Below are 16903 nucleotides of genomic sequence, written 5' to 3'. Positions count from 1 at the left end.
TTTTTATAGCAGAGGGAGGAGAAGCCATCAGGGACAGGGCTTCCCCACTCTTAATCAAACCCAAAGCTATCTCAATACTAGATAAACAAAGATACCCGCAAAAACTCAAAGCACCAACTAAGTATCAATGTATAAATAACACAAAAAATTCTTTTGATTTTAAATCTAAATTTATTGTTACAAAAATGTTTTTAATTGTAAAAAAAATATTGGTATCAGGAAAACACAAACACATAAAAACATTTAAAAGCACACAACAAGAGTGGAGGTGGCATTGGCCTGAGCAGCTCCAGCAGGTGTATAATCTGCAAGTGGTGTAGGGGATGAGAACAGCCACAATAAATGTGTGTATAGAAAGGCTCAGTATTTTGTATATATAAATGTAAATAGGATCCCATTGCCCACAATATCACAAGATCAGAGCACTTAATTGAAAAAATATATCTGTAGCATTGCAAAGATCATACCCACATCACCACTATATAGTAAGAGCATATAAGGTAACAGAACCAATGTAAAGTTACACACACATGCCAGTATTACATAAGCCAACCTCAGTGGCGTAACTAGGAATGGCGGGGCCCCGTGGCGAACTTTTGACATGGCCCCCCCCCCCCATTCCAACTGACGCCGAAGACCTCGACCGACCCCCTCCTCCACACGCTATTATGTCCCTTACTTGCCCCTGCACACAGTATTATGTCCCATAGTGGCCCCTGCACACAGTATTATGTCCCATAGTGGCCCCTGCACACAGTATTATGTCCCATAGTGGCCCCTGCACACAGTATTATGTCCCATAGTGGCCCCTGCACACATAGTATTAACCCCAATAGTGGCCCCTGCACACACTATTAACCTCAATAGTGGCCCCTGCACACATAGTATTAACCCCAATAGTGGCCCCTGCACACACTATTAACCCCAATAGTGGCCCCTGCACACACTATTAACCCCAATAGTGGCCCCTGCACACACTATTAACCCCAATAGTGGCCCCTGCACACACTATTAACTCCAATAGTGGCCCCTGCACACACTATTAACCCCAATAGTGGCCCCTGCACACACTATTAACCCCAATAGTGGCCCCTGCACACAGTATTAACCCCAATAGTGGCCTCTGCACACACTATTAACCCCAATAGTGTCCCCTGCACACAGTATTATGTCCCTCTGTGGACACCCATAAACAATTATTATACTCTGGGGTCTTTTCAGACCCTAGAGTATAATAATCGGAGACCCGGGGAATAAAAACATTAAAAAAAAATGTTGCTTCTTACCTGTTCCCCGGCTCCTGTGCTGTGCTGTCCTCCTGTGCTCGCGTCCTTCGTTAATGACGTCGGATGTCACATGACCCGGGAAGCATGCCGGGTTCATGTGACGTCAGACAACAGTAGGACGGAGGCCTGGCAGGATCGCGGAGAGGTAAGTAACAGTTTTTTATGTTTATTACCTCTCCCGATCCGCCGGTCATTATACTCGGGGGTCTGCAAAGACCCCCCCGAGTATAATGATAGCCTTTGTGGGGCCCGCGGTGTCACTTGCCGATCCCGGCCCAGCCAGGATCGGCAAGTGAATAGGGCCCGTAACTGCCTATTGAAAAAAAACCGCAGCGGTAGCGGCTGTCACCGGGCCCCCTAATGGCCCGGGCCCTGTGGCAGCTGCTACTGCTGCTACCACGGTAGTTACACCACTGGCCAACCTACATAGGACAAAATGTGAAGCATATACGTAAACCACTGCTCACCAGCTGCACCTCCACTCTGAGCCCCGATGGACCGTTTCGCCCCTGCTTCTTCAGGGGGCTACAGAATGGAGGCAGGAGGGGAAGCTTTTATAGGGTACACAATAGTAATTAATGGCGCCATTAATTCATTCAGGTGCGGCTCCCGCATCACAATGGTGCGAGAGCATCACATGACAATGCTTGAGCTAATCAAAACAGTAGGAGTGTCCAAAGGAGACACACATACAGCGTGTATAGAAGGGAAAACCACAGCCACCGCACATATAAATCAAGAGCAAAATCTTATATACGCCTGTGTATAGCCACCAGAGAAAAAAAAAAGTGAACTGTGGATGATGTTAATATACACAAAAGGTTTTCAAAAAGATATGAACTATTGTTACAATACTACATATAAGATAAAAAGAGGTAATCCAGCAAGGTTTTTTTCAAGATAAATGTGATAAAGGTGCAAGAAAAAAATGTGAAAAGTCAAGTGAAATATGCACTCGAATAAAACAAATGTGAAAACGTGAATTGAAGATGCCAATGAAATTTAATAAGACGGTGGCAATAAAGTGAATCTTAAGAGCATCAATACCCGTATCTAATTGTTCCTTAGTTACAGGTGCTTTTAAGGAGGCGACTTGAGTAGCAGTTACAGTAGGGAAGTGGAGGGAGTGGAAGAAGGAGGCAAACTCCGGGGTCGGGTATGGGCTGGGGCAGAATACAATTTCTGATAAAGCTGGTAGAACTGTGTGCAGATAGAACTGGGATTGCAAGTAATTCTGCCATCTGACTCTCACATTTGATATATCATGTTTAGCTTCCTTAGGGGCCGGAGTAAAGGCTAGCAGTTTATCGAAGCTTATCAGCAGATTCCAATTTAATAGTTTGTATTCCTATTCAGCTAGAATGTTAGACTTCTCATTTCTAGGTGAGAAGCCTCAGTGATAAAGGGTACCCCTAGCCGTAGCCTTATGTGCAGCCCAATTAATAGTTGGGTCTGTATCTGAGACATTATTGTGTGCAAAGAACTCGGTGAGTGCGTTCAAGATTCGTTATTTAATGCCGGATGCGTCCTCTCTGGCTGTCTTGTGTCAGATCGAGGATGTCCAGGAAAGGTGAGGCAAAGTGAGTATTAGTATTCGTTATTTTTAATCACCTTCCCCAGAGATACCCGAGAGTATAATAATAGCACCGAAGCAGAGGGGGGCTGTTGGGAGCATATAATACTGTCTGAGGCCACTGTGAGCATATAATAATGGGTGGGGGCTACTGTGTGGAGCATATAATACCGAGTGGGGGCCACTGTGGAGCATATAATACTGTCTGCGCTGTGGAGCATATAATACTTAGTGGGGCCCACTGTGGAGCATATAATCCTGGGGGCCACTGTGTGGAGCATATAATACTTGGTGGGGCTCTGTAACAGTCATTATCACTGTCACTATGCTGTAGGGAGGTGGTAGGGATCCCAGACAAAAGTTTGCACCAGGACCCAGAAAACTTTGGCTACACCACTGCATACCAGGTAGGAGCAGGTCTATGTTTGGTGATGACCTCCAGAATATTTGTGGTTTTCCTTAGAACTGCTCACTGAGTTGTCAGCCATCTCCACTCCTCCTCTGTCTCTCTGCACAACTCGTTTGTACTTGGAGATGTTCCATAGATTTCTCCACATGGACAGATTCTTCTTGTCTCTTCTCTTTGTCTCTGGGAAGGTCTGTAAGAAAAAAAATCTGTTACATAAAAGGTCCCAATGTGATAGATCCCTACAAGCAGGACTGGAGAAGGAAGGGTTAATGGCAGATATAGAATAGGATTAACCCTTACAGGACGCAGATGGTTTTCCTTTTTTACCTTCCTGCCTACCAAAAGCCATAAAGCTTAAATCTCATATTTACTTAGTCGTACAAGGTTGGTTTTTTTGTGACTACCGTATATACTCGAGTGTAAGTCGACCCGAATATAAGCCGAGGGGAGGCTTTTTCAGCACAAAAACTGGGCTGAAAAATTCGGCTTATACTTGAGTATATACGGTAATTGTAATAACAACAACTTTATTTATATAGCCCAAACAGCACTGTACAAATCTATTCACCCACTGGCTTTATTCTCCGGGTTAGTACCATCACGATGATACCAGGGTTATTGTTTTGTGGGTTTTTTCATGTTTTAATACCTTTAAAAAAATATTCTGACAACTGTAAACTTTATACATTTCAGGTTACGGCACTGATATATTATTCAGTGATAGCCTTTGAGAAAATACATGACGTTTTAATCACATTTACTTTTGGGGCGATGCAACAAAAAAAAAAAAAAAAAAAAAAAGTCAATTCAGCCATTTTGATTTTTTCCGCTATGGCACTCACTATATATTTTTTTGTTATATTTGGTTAGTTTGGGTATTTTCAGACTTAAGGATACCAAATATGAGATGGTTTACTTTTATTTATATGAGATCTAGGAAAAGGGAAGGGTTAAAATTTAAGTCTATTTATTTATATTTTTTAACCTTTTCTTCTGACTTTTTTAACCTCCGCCCCACTAAGGGGACTTGAACCCGGCACAAGTAAGCCTCAATAGCTCCAATACTATAGGAGGCCTGGGAGCCTTCAGAAGACCACACTGGTGGTGGTGGTGGTGGTGGTGGGGGGGGGTAAGTAGTCCTACTATTGAAGGTGAAAGTGAAAATAACCACCTAGATTCTGTGGTTGTGTTTGACTGCGGCATCTGAGTGGTTAAACATCGGTGATCAGAGTCTGGTGGCGGGCACTGCTGTTTGGTCCCTGCAACAGGAGACCCGATGGCTACTGCAGATTTGTACATGGTGACTGGGAGAGAAGACTCTGGGACATCACTACTAGGATCAGGGGTCCTCAAACTGCGGCCCGCGGGCCACATGCGGCCCCGCCAAGCACTTCTGTCTGGCCCACCGACAAGCATGCATTTATAATGAAGCTCCTGGGGAGCTCAGGCCAGGCCATGAAGCGCACTTCACTTTACCTATTGGAGGGCACCGCTCCTGATGTCTGTGCGACCTGCTCTGCCTCCGGTGTCCGCCTGTGTCCTCCTGCCACATCGCTTGTATGTGATGTAAGGAGGATACAGGAGGCACCGCTCCTTATGTCTGCATGGCCTAATCTGCCTCCGGTATCCTCCTTACATTGCATACATGCGATGTGACAGGCGGACATCGGAGGCAGCTGCCTTCCTGGACTGACCCTACCTGTGCCCCCTGAAGTAATAGTATAATATCTTACTGTAGGATAAATAACACCTCAGAGGGCGTTCACACTTGAGCTCGGTGTCTGGTGTATGCGGGTTTCCAACTTCAGTCCCAGCGAAACTGGACAGGGGACAGAAACCCGGCAGTCACCTTTATAACCCACTCAATTGAATGGGTTTGTAAAGGTGACCACCAGTGACTTTTTTTTTAAAGCCAGACACAAAGTCCTGCACGTCTGACTTTGTGTCCGGCTAAAAAAAACGGTTTCCCCGTGGACAGGCCACAGGCGGACACTGGTGGTCACCTTTACAAACACATTCAATTGAGTGGGTTATAAAGGTGACTACCGGGTTTCCGTCCCCTGTCCAGTTTCGCTGGGACTGAAGATGGAAACCCGACGGAATGCAGACACCAGACACCAAACACAAGTGTGAACGCCCCCTGAGATTGAAAATTGAGTGTCCCCCTCCACCCCACGGTTGCATTCATCTCCATTTTTTCTCAATAACACATAGGAATAGCCTTAAAAAGACATCTAAAGGTAGGAGAAGAAGAGACTTTCTTAAGGCTATTCCTACGTGTTATCGAGAAAAAATGTGATTTTAATGGTAGAATCCCTTTAAACTATATATCGACCCTCCAATGGTCCAAGGGACAGTGAACTGGCCCACTGTTTAAAAAGTTTGACTAGGACAATCACTCCCATCATACACTGCTGTGATCGGTACCTGTGTCTTCGGAGTTGATGTGTCTTCCATTCCCATTGCTCTCCCCAGCTTCTTCTTCTTATGACACTGGGAATATAAGACATGTTATAGGTCAGGTGACTGCACAGAACACTAAATATCATTTTTTTTACTTCACTGGGCAATAGTCATATAAGGGTTAATTTTTTGTGGAATGTGATGCATTTTCTAATAACACCATTTGGAGGTGTCTATAACTTATTTTTAAAATTTTACTAACTCTTTCTAGGTGGATTAACAAAAAAAAATAAAAAAATCTGGCAGGAGCGGCACAAGAACAAGAGAGATGCTCACCATTACCAGAACGATGATTACAATCACAAGGATTAGAATGATCATCCCAACAGCAGCAGATACCCCAGGAAGGGACGGAAACCGAGAGAACCCCGAACCTGAGGAAAGAAATACACTGGAGCTCAAGTCCTGTCACAGCAACTTTATCAACCCTATTGCTATGGCCAAAAATGCTGCAGCCAGATGTTCTAAACCAAGTTATAGTAACGTATGAAAATGTCCACATACTCTGTACAGTCATCTGTGTGATGACATTTCAGGCTACATTCAGTGATCCTCTCCGCACATTGACAGTACTATCTGTACTAATACCCCTCTTAACTGTAATCTCCAGTACTCGGGGTATAGAAGGTGTGAGGGGTGTATAATACCCCAGTAATACCCCTCTTACCTGTATTCTCCAGTACATGGGGTATAGATGGTGTGAGGGGTGTATAATACCCCAGTAATACCCCTCTTACCTATAATCTCCAGTACTCGGGGTATAGAAGGTGTGAGGGGTGTATAATACCCCAGTAATACTCCTCTTACCTGTAATCTCCAGTACACGGGGTATAGAAGGTGTGAGGGGTGTATAATACCCCAGTAATACCCCTCTTACCTGTAATCTTTAGCATACACGGGGTATAGAAGGTGTGAGGGGTGTATAATACCCCAGTAATACCCCTCTTACCTGTAATCTCCAGTACACGGGGTATAGAAGGTGTGAGGGGTGAATGATACCCCAGTAATACCCCTCTTACCTGAAATCTCCAGTACATGGGGTATAGAAGGGGTGAGGTGTGTATAATACCCCAGTAATATCCCTCTTACCTGTAATCTCCAGCACACGGGGTATAGAAGGTGTGAGGGGTGTATAATACCCCAGTAATACCCCTCTTACCTGTAATCTCCAGCTGGTATTCTCGGGTCTCCTCACTGACTGGGTTTGTGATACGGACATGGAGTCTCCTCCCGGCATCGTCTATCTGGGCACTTGGGATGATCATGGTCCTATTGTCATCTATCAGCCGGTATCGGTCAGGGACAGGCCCCCCGTCCACCTCCCAGGTCACAGCCGCCTCCTCTCCAGAGAACTGGACGCTCACAGCAATGTCCTGACCCAGCCGGCTGGAGTTACTGGTGATGTTGGAGATGAGAACTGGATCTGGAAGTATCAGGAGAAGGTCGGTCACCATCAGTCATGTGACATCAGCATGGACATGAATCTAGGGGCTGGGGATAGAGTGCTAGCTCTGCTGTCACTATCATCAGCTCTTACCTAGTACAATGATGTGTATGGAGCGCCGGGAACTTCCTCCATTCCTGTGATACAGAACATTATACACACAGGAGTCGTCCTCCCCGGCATCTGTCAGGGTCCAGCACCCGCTGCTTGTGTTCAGGTGCAGTCTGGGCTCTAAGCGGTTATAAGACCACATACTATCACACCACAGCTCCAGGAGATTACTCTCATCATCCCCACAGACTCTGTACACCTCCAGGACACTTTCCCTATGAGGACAATTCATGCTGCAGTCAGTGATGTCTGATCCTCTCCGCACATAGACTGCGCCTGATGAGAGTGATAGTCTGGTCAGGAGGATGAGGAGACCTGTGGAGGTACAAGAGGAGGAGGATGAATAATTGTAGTTGACCACTAGTGTGCTGCGAGAGTCATACAACAAAACCACAAGTAGCTTATCACACCATGTCACATTTTTGGCATTATATGAAATGGCAGATCGGTGGTTGTTGTAGTCTCCGTGTGTCTTGAGTTTGGTGCTTCCAGGTTTTCAAAGAAGGATGTAGACCAGGTATGAATGGGTAGTGGGGGAAGAGAAATGAAAGTCAACGAAAGTATCACATAACAGAAGAACAGAGTGTAACCCAAAGGGTATTCAGCATGTGTGAGTAGACTTCAGCAGTCCAGTCCGAGTCGCCATAAGTTTTTAGCTGCCTCTTGTGTTTGGTGCTGGTGTTGACTCTTCCTGGATTAAGTGTGCTTTGTTTTCTTTTAAAGCTTGACAAGAGTCCCACTTTTTAAGCAGTGCCATCCCGTTCTCCAGGTTTGGAATGATAAAAGTGTTTCCTCTACTGACAAAATTATTCGGGAATCCCCACTTACACACGTGCAAAAAATAAAGAAAAACCGCTCAAACCCAACAAAAATGAAAATGGAATGGAAACATACTTGTATAGGCTGCTTCGGAAAAATCCTTGACTGAAGAGGATACAACGTGCATCAAAGAAATAAAATATCCAGCGCCAAAAAAACTTAATAAAACTTCACCTTTACTAGTCCATGTTTAAAAAGAATTACAAGATGGATCCAACATGCAATGCAAAACAGCTTACGCGTTTCGGGGCTATGTTATGCCCCTTACTCATAGCCTAACAACATACAACTAACAACAACTTTATATAGGCTATCAGCCCCACCCATAAAATAGAGATTAACTCTTCATATGTCATGTAATGAGTACTATGTAATCAAAATCTTGAAAGGGTTCATATTTACATCAACACCAAATTGACATCCCCTATGGCATAAACATAAGACAACCCATTGAAAAAACAATGAAAAAACAAATAATATAAGTATTGGGGGACTTACCCCTGAGATGATATACGTCCACAATGTTTCTTGTACATGGCAGAAGCAATACAAGACTTCCGCCAATACGCATGATCACATGACACGCTCACGTGATAGACAACCACATGACACGTCACGTGATATACTGATCATACATGTAAATTCATTATATGCGTTACATAATGCATTAGTCTTATATGCATATTCATCAATGCAAGGGAAAATTATTGCTATTAGCTAGTTTGTGTATATAATAAATATAAACTCATGATAGTATTAGTAGATCAATGCTAGATCTTGTTTGATATTGAGCCCTGCCGGAACTCTGGTATTAAGCTTCCAGATCCAGAAAGCCTCTTGTTTAAACAGAAGCTTTCTTCGATCCCCGCCTCTCCTGGGTATGGGAACAAAATCAATTGCATAGAATAAAAAAGATGATATGTCCCCCTTATGTTCTATAGCAAAATGACGTGACACATTGGACATGTTGTCTGTTGGATTTTTTAAGCAATCCGCCAGGTGTTCCGATATCCTAGTTTTTACCTGGCGGATTGTGCAACCTACATAGAGAAGGTTGCACTTCGTGCATTCAATAATATAGACAACATGAGTGCTATTGCAGTTCAAAAAATTCTTAATGTTAAATAGCGATTTGTTTTCGGAAGGTCCAAATGTTTTAGTCTTTTTGCAAAATTTACAGACCGCACATCTAGTAAGTGTACATTTATAAAAGCCTGTACTATCAAGCCAAGTGGAATCCTGGCCATTGTTTGAAATGTATAGGCTAGGGGATAGATGGTCTGACAATGATTTGCCGCGACTAGATACAAATCTTACCCCCGATTGTAGGATCTCCTTAACTATGGGGTCAGTTTCCAATATCGGTAAATTTCTTTTAATTACTTGGACAACCTGATTAAATTGGGGGCTATAAGGTGTAGAAAAATATGGTAAAGATTTTTCTTTGTCTTTAGTCGCTGACTTATCTTGTAGAAGTAATTTACGATCTTTACTAGAAACAATACGCTCCGCCCTCTTTAAGGTCCAAGTGGGATATCCACGATCTTTTAGTCTTTTTAATGTGATTTTTGATTGTTCTTTAAAATCTGCATCATCTGAACATGCTCGTTTGGTGCGAAATAGTTCCCCTACCGGCACAGATTTAATGGTATGAGATGGATGGCAACTAGAGGCCAATAATGTGGTGTTACCTGCGGTAGACTTGCGGTACAGTGATGTCTGCACAGAGGCCGTGGCAGCGTTGCCTATAAGCTCCAGATCTAAAAAACAAATTCTTTTGGGATGAGAATTGTGTGTAAAACTCAAATTAAAATCATTTAAATTGATGTAATCCAAAAACATTGGTATGGGCGCTACATCGCCCCCCCAAATAATGAGGATATCATCGATGTAGCGCCCATACCAATGTATAAAAGAAAAATAAGGATTGGAATTTGGAAAAATGAAAAGTTCCTCCCACCTCGCCATATAGATGTTAGCAAGCGAGGGGGAGAAAGGGGAGCCCATGGGGGCCCCACATATCTGTAAGAAAAATTGTGAATCAAACATAAAATAATTATGTTTCAACAAAAAATCAGTCACCTGTAAAATATATTCACAAAGATCTGGAGTATACGCACTATATCGATATAAGTGGTATGCCAACGCCGCCACAGCCCGATCGTGCGGAATGCTGGAATATAATGAAGTGACATCACATGATACCCACGAAGCCTGGGGTGCGTAGAATCCCAGGCTTCATAAAAGACTCAAAGGAATTGTTAAAAATGTTTTCTGTATTTTCTTGGGACAGTTCTGATTCGTGGGTATCATGTGATGTCACTTCATTATATTCCAGCATTCCGCACGATCGGGCTGTGGCGGCGTTGGCATACCACTTATATCGATACATGGTGACAAGCCACATAGCTTCTGGGAGAATGTCCTATGGACAGATGAGACAAAACTCAAACTTTTTGACAAGGCACATCAGCTCTATGGTCACAGACAGAAAAATGAAGCCCATCTTGTAAAGAAGACTGTCCCTACTGTGACACATGGAGGAGGCTCTGTTATGTTCTGGGGCTGCTTTGCTGCATCTGGCACAGGGTGTCTTGAATCTGTGCAGGGTACAATGAAATCTCAAGATTATTAAGAGATTCTAGAGAGAAATGTGCTGCCCAGTGTCAGAAAGCTTGGTCTCAGTCACAGGTCTTGTAACAGGACAATGACCCAAAACACACAGCTAAACCCCCAAGAATGGCTAAGAAGAAAACATTGGACTATTCTAAGGTGGCTTCTAGGAGCCCTGACCTAAATCCTACTGATAATCCTAGGAAGGAGCTGAAACATGTCGTCTGGAAAAGGCCCCTTCACACCTGGGACAACTAGAGCAGTTTGTTCATGAGGAGGGGCCAAAATCCCTGCTGAGAGGTGCAGAAGTCTCATTGACAGTTACAGGAATTGTCTGATTGCAGCGATTGTCCCATAAGATTGTGCAATAAAATATTAAGTTACGGGAACCGTCATTTCTGTCCAGGCCGTGTCATGGTTTTGTTTTTTTTTTAATTCTGTTGAAGTACAAAGTAAAGTCTGACTTTCATTTTTTCATTTTCATACAATTTTTATTTGTTATTAGTTTTTCCAGATTCAAGTTATTTCTGTGACCATTGTGGGGTTTTCTTTCATTAAACGAGAAGGACCAACAATTTTGTCCACGTGTGTATATAGTATTCTGTTTTCCCTCAAGAGGGCGGTGATAGGTTGGAATTTTCTTCTGTCTTGAGTGGTTACTTGTGATAGGTCGGGGCTACGTGTTTTGGAACCAAGCGTGTTCCTTCCTCTTGCTATAAGGAAGGAACACGCTTGGTTCCGAAACGCACAGCCTTGGTTTTATGCTATGTCGATTATCAACTCCCTATAGTTACTTTGTAACTTTCTTATCGGATGAAAAATCAAAGTTAAATTTTACTGAACATTGCCTGGTGACGCTGGATTTTATTGGTTCTTCATATCCATTCTGGTTCCAGTCTGCCTTGTGTCCGTGCTTCCCAGGAAGATGTAATATACAAACGTGGTGAGCTGGAAAAACTTCTTTTATTAGTCTGTGTGTCTATTATGTAATCAGCTTTAGTGGATTCAGTGTCGACATAAGTTTTTGTAGAAATGGGATTATGTCAGGTTGGGATATATCTTTTGGTATTCCCCTGAGTTTGATATTATTTCTTCATGATCTGTCCTCGATATCCACCATCTTCATTCTTAATGCTGTTCCTTCCTCCTGTTATTTGTGTCCACCAATAAATTGTGGGCCATTTTTTCTTCCATGTGGTTGACTCTGTCGCTGAGGTCATCAATATTAGAAGGGATCTTGTGGGCCATTTTAGACATATTTGCTTGAATTGAGCTTTTGGAGGCGATCATCATATATTTCATAAGATTAACAGAGTTTGTTTCGGCTGAGACAGGAATGTGAGCAGGTACAATAGGAGATGGGCTACATTGTATTTCAGGCAGTGCGTTATCGGTGTAATCCCCTTCTTCGAAGGATTCAAGTCGTTGTCTCTACTGTGCTGGGCTTCTCACCATAGCTGAATGTGATATGGTTTTTCCTAACGTAGGTTAACATTTTGGGATTTTTGGTAGATGTTTCTTGGTTCTTTCCTTTGAGTTTGGTTGGTATCAGGTATTTCTGGGTCTTTCTTGAGTCTTGGCAGGAGCCACCATTATTGTTGTACAGTTTTAAGGTCTAAGCGCCTAATTTATGATAATATATCTCTTGTATCCTGCTGCGCTTTATGGGCTTGTTGTGAGAAGTGTTCCTTGATAAGATATGGAGCACGTTGCTCATTATTGCTTCTCTAATAGCGGCTACCTGTGTTCAGGACGACTTCTTGCTGCCCAGATCACATTGGGCTGGAATTCAGAAAATCAGACAAAATAACTGGAGGGATATCCCCAATGTGATCAGGGGTCATTTGATAACGAATTTCTCTCCTGGGAGACCAGATGAAGTAGCTGTGGGTTGCTTTAGCGTGATGGTGTTGACAGAGCTTCTCACTAAAGCATCCATCTTCTTCTCAGACCATACCACACCCCCTTAAAGGGATATTTTCAATATGTTTGTTTATCATATCATATCACCTTCCAAGAGCCTGACGTCCTGGGACAGAAAGGATGTGGTCCCTTCCTATCAGCAGGGGCGTTACAGAGTGAAGACGAAAAGCGGGGATGTTAGTGCGCAGCTTTATGTCTAACTCTGGGAGGTAGCAGGCCTGCACCAGCTATGCACTGCTGCCCAGGACTCAGGCAGGCTACTCAGTATCAAGGTCCGGAGCCCTAGGTGTGGAGAGGAGAACAAGAGACCAGGGGCCTTCCTTGTGGAGTCAAGGATTGCTCAGGCAGCTGGATCACAGGCTCTGGGTTGCTGTTAGGAGGTGCCAGACGCTGACCTAAAGCACGGTGCCTGGCTTCTGATGCATAACAAGCTATGGCTGCCACTTGGCGAGTGGGCTCAAGGGAAGGTATGTAGTATAGAAGAGCGTGGTTATAGGAGACACCCCAAACTGTACAGGGGGTACTATGGAGGAGTTCCAGAGTGTTTTTAATTAAGTGAGTGCCACATAAACATGTCTTTAAAGTAGATTGAAGAAGCTAGCCCTCCTCATCTGTCCACAGCCTCACCCCCCAAACACATGTAACCAATATATAGGAGGGCAGAACATGTTACATCTGAACGTACATATTATACCATACAAGGATACCTATAGCTGGCACTACTGAGGACCAGCCTGGACTACAAGGATATGATGCTGGTCAGTACTATCTAAGGGGTTAACAGTCTAAGATCAGGGACCCAAAGTCCATTAACGCTTTAAACACCACATGTTGGTCTTATCTATATCCTCCTGTATAATCCTATGTACTGTCCTATCTATATCCCCCTGTATAATCCTATGTACAGTCCTATCTATATCCTCCTGTATACTCCTATGTACTGTCCTATCTATATCCTCCTGTATACTTCTATGTACTGTCCTATCTATATCCCCCTGTATAATCCTATGTACTGTCCTATCTATATCCCCCTGTATACTCCTATGTACCGTCCTATCTATATCCTCCTGTATACTCCTATGTACCGTCCTATCCATATCCTCCTGTATACTTCTATGTACCGTCCTATCTATATCCCCCTGTATACTCCTATGTACCGTCCTATCCATATCCTCCTGTATACTCCTATGTACCGTCCTATCCATATCCTCCTGTATACTTCTATGTACCGTCCTATCTATAACCTCCTGTATACTCCTATGTACCGTCCTATCTACACTCACCGGCCACTTTATTAGGTACACCATGCTAGTAACGGGTTGGACCCCCTTTTGCCTTCAGAACTGCCTCAATTCTTCGTGGCATAGATTCAACAAGGTGCTGGAAGCATTCCTCAGAGATTTTGGTCCATATTGACATGATGGCATCACACAGTTGCCGCAGATTTGTCGGCTGCACATCCATGATGCGAATCTCCCGTTCCACCACATCCCAAAGATGCTCCTCTATTGGATTGAGATCTGGTGACTGTGGAGGCCATTGGAGTACAGTGAACTCATTGTCATGTTCAAGAAACCAGTCTGAGATGATTCCAGCTTTATGACATGGCATTGCATTATCCTGCTGAAAGTAGCCATCAGATGTTGGGTACATTGTGGTCATAAAGGGATGGACATGGTCAGCAACAATACTCAGGTAGGCTTTGGCGTTGCAACGATGCTCAATTGGTACCAAGGGGCCCAAAGAGTGCCAAGAAAATATTCCCCACACCATGACACCACCACCACCAGCCTGAACCGTTACCGATACAAGGCAGGATGGATCCATGCTTTCATGTTGTTGACGCCAAATCCTGACCCTACCATCCGAATGTCGCAGCAGAAATCGAGACTCATCAGACCAGGCAACGTTTTTCCAATCTTCAATTGTCCAATTTCGATGAGCTTGTGCAAATTGTAGCCTCAGTTTCCTGTTCTTAGCTGAAAGGAGTGGCAGCCGGTGTGGTCTTCTGCTGCTGTAGCCCATCTGCCTCAAAGTTCGACGTACTGTGCGGCGTTCAGAGATGCTCTTCTGGCTACCTTGGTTGTAACGGGTGGCTATTTGAGTCACTGTTGCCTTTCTATCAGCTCGAACCAGTCTGACCATTCTCCTCTGACCTCTGGCATCAACAACGCATTTCCGCCCACAGAACTGCCGCTCACTGGATGTTTTTTCTTTTTCGGACCATTCTCTGTAAACCCTAGAGATGGTTGTGCGTGAAAATCCCAGTAGATCAGCAGTTTCTGAAATACTCAGACCAGCCCTTCTGGCACCAACAACCATGCCACGTTCAAAGGCACTCAAATCACCTTTCTTCCCCATACTGATGCTCGGTTTGAACTGCAGGAGATTGTCTTGACCATGTCTACATGCCTAAATGCACTGAGTTGCCGCCATGTGATTGGCTGATTAGAAATTAAGTGTTAACGAGCAGTTGGACAGGTGTACCTAATAAAGTGGCCGGTGAGTGTATATCCTCCTGTATACTCCTATGTACTGTCCTATCTATATCCTCCTGTATACTCCTATGTACTGTCCTATCTATATCCTCCTGTATACTCCTATGTACCGTCCTATCTATATCCTCCTGTATACTCCTATGTACCGTCCTATCTATATCCTCCTGTATACTCCTATGTACCGTCCTATCTATATCCTCCTGTATACTCCTATGTACCGTCCTATCTATATCCTCCTGTATACTCCTATATACTGTCCTATCTATATCCCCCTGTATACTCCTATGTACTGTCCTATCTATATCCTCCTGTATACGCCTATATACTGTCCTATCTATATCCTCCTGTATACTCCTATGTACTGTCCTATCTATATCAGATCAGAACCAGAGCTGCCCCCCAACCCAAGATCAGAACCAGAACAAACCCCAACAACCCAACCGAACAGCAGACAAGTCTTGACGAGGAGACCACCGGGTCCAGATATTGTCCTGATCACAGACTCCAATGGCAAATACCTGGACACAAATAGACTGTTCCCAGGGAAAAGAGTCACCAAAATCTGCTGTTTAACAATCGAAAAAGCAAACGCTGTCATCAACGACCCTTATTTCACCAAACCCAACCACGTCATCATACACACAGGGACAAAAAACCTTGAGGCCCAGGACCAGCACCAACAGATAGTGGGACAGCTGACCCAGCTAGCAGAGAAAGCACAACAACAGTTCCCAGACTGTAGTATCATCCTGTCATCTCTGCTCCCACGAGGAGACATCTCTGAAGCTACCATCATGGGGATCAACGAAGAGCTGGCAACCAAAATCCGATCAACATCAGGTATCACCCTGGCACAACACCCCTCCATAGACAAGCGTCACCTATATGATAACAAACACCTCAATAAACAGGGAGTCAGCCTCCTGGCCAAAGAACTTAAAGACATAGTGCTCAACAGAGACCCCCGGCCCATACACCAAACAAGACAAAAACCTGTGGAGAAGTCACCTTCCAGGAGACACACCCAAACACCATACCCCCCTCAACATACAACACAAAGACCCATGGGGGGGGTTGCCTGGCTGGAAAATATCTCAAACACAACATCTCCCCCAAAAAACTGGAAATGGGGACTACTATAAGCCAGGGCGGAAGCCACCTGTGCCATACAGAACAAGGCAGAACACAGACATGGAGGAGATAAGAACCATGATCAGCACTCTGTGCAACACACTGCTCCAGACTGGGATCCACAACATGGCCACCAATCAGGAACCCAGCCCGTCCTCTGCAGGACAGCTCATTACAAGGTATACCCACCAAAGATGACACCACTGACTATCAGTAGCTGGAATATCCAAGGGCTGAACGCCTCAGCCTTTGGATCCAAACCAAACGATCCAGAATTTATAGACAGACTAAAAAACATAGACATCCAAATCCTCCTAGAGACATGGACCCGGGCAGAAGATGAATCCCTAACACCCATGGGCTACAAGGAATTCTCTGTCGCTGCCCGGAAAAGCAAGACTACCAAACTAGGCCGCCACTCAGGAGGCATACTAATATGGTTCAAGGAGGAGCTTAAAGAACATGTGAAAGCCATCAAACGCGGTGACAACCACATGTGGATAAAAATAAGCAACTCCATCCTCAACGGCCAACACGACATCTATCTCTGTGCAGTATACATCCCCCCATCTGAGTCCACCTACCACAACCCAGACATCTATGAGGTCCTACAAAGGGAATCTGCACAGTTCC

The 16903-nt window shown here is 44.2% G+C and overlaps 1 protein-coding gene across 4 annotated transcripts in view; it reads right to left on the bottom strand.

The window, feature by feature from the left end:
* Window positions 1–221: 221 nt before the first annotated feature.
* Window positions 222–16903, bottom strand: part of LOC142194290 (uncharacterized) — a 34920-nt gene continuing 18238 nt past the window's right edge. For 2 of the 4 annotated variants that reach the window (XM_075263331.1, XM_075263332.1), the window contains exons 2-5: window positions 6891–7154; window positions 6008–6105; window positions 5696–5761; window positions 222–3458 (exon numbers count right to left, since the gene is read on the bottom strand). In XM_075263331.1, the coding sequence (XP_075119432.1) occupies window positions 3279–3458; window positions 5696–5761; window positions 6008–6105; window positions 6891–7154 (608 nt within the window). In that variant the 3' untranslated portion in view covers window positions 222–3278. Of the gene's footprint in view, window positions 3459–5695; window positions 5762–6007; window positions 6106–6890; window positions 7155–7268; window positions 7602–9796; window positions 9866–16903 lie in introns of all 4 variants that reach the window. The other 2 variants (XM_075263329.1, XM_075263330.1) reach the window with 2 other exon arrangements.

Source organism: Leptodactylus fuscus, chromosome 2 (assembly GCF_031893055.1).
Source record: "Leptodactylus fuscus isolate aLepFus1 chromosome 2, aLepFus1.hap2, whole genome shotgun sequence".
NCBI classification, from domain to species: domain Eukaryota; kingdom Metazoa; phylum Chordata; class Amphibia; order Anura; family Leptodactylidae; genus Leptodactylus; species Leptodactylus fuscus.
The sequence above is the reverse complement of the archived record's forward strand: the minus strand, read 5'-3'. Positions and strand labels throughout refer to the sequence as shown.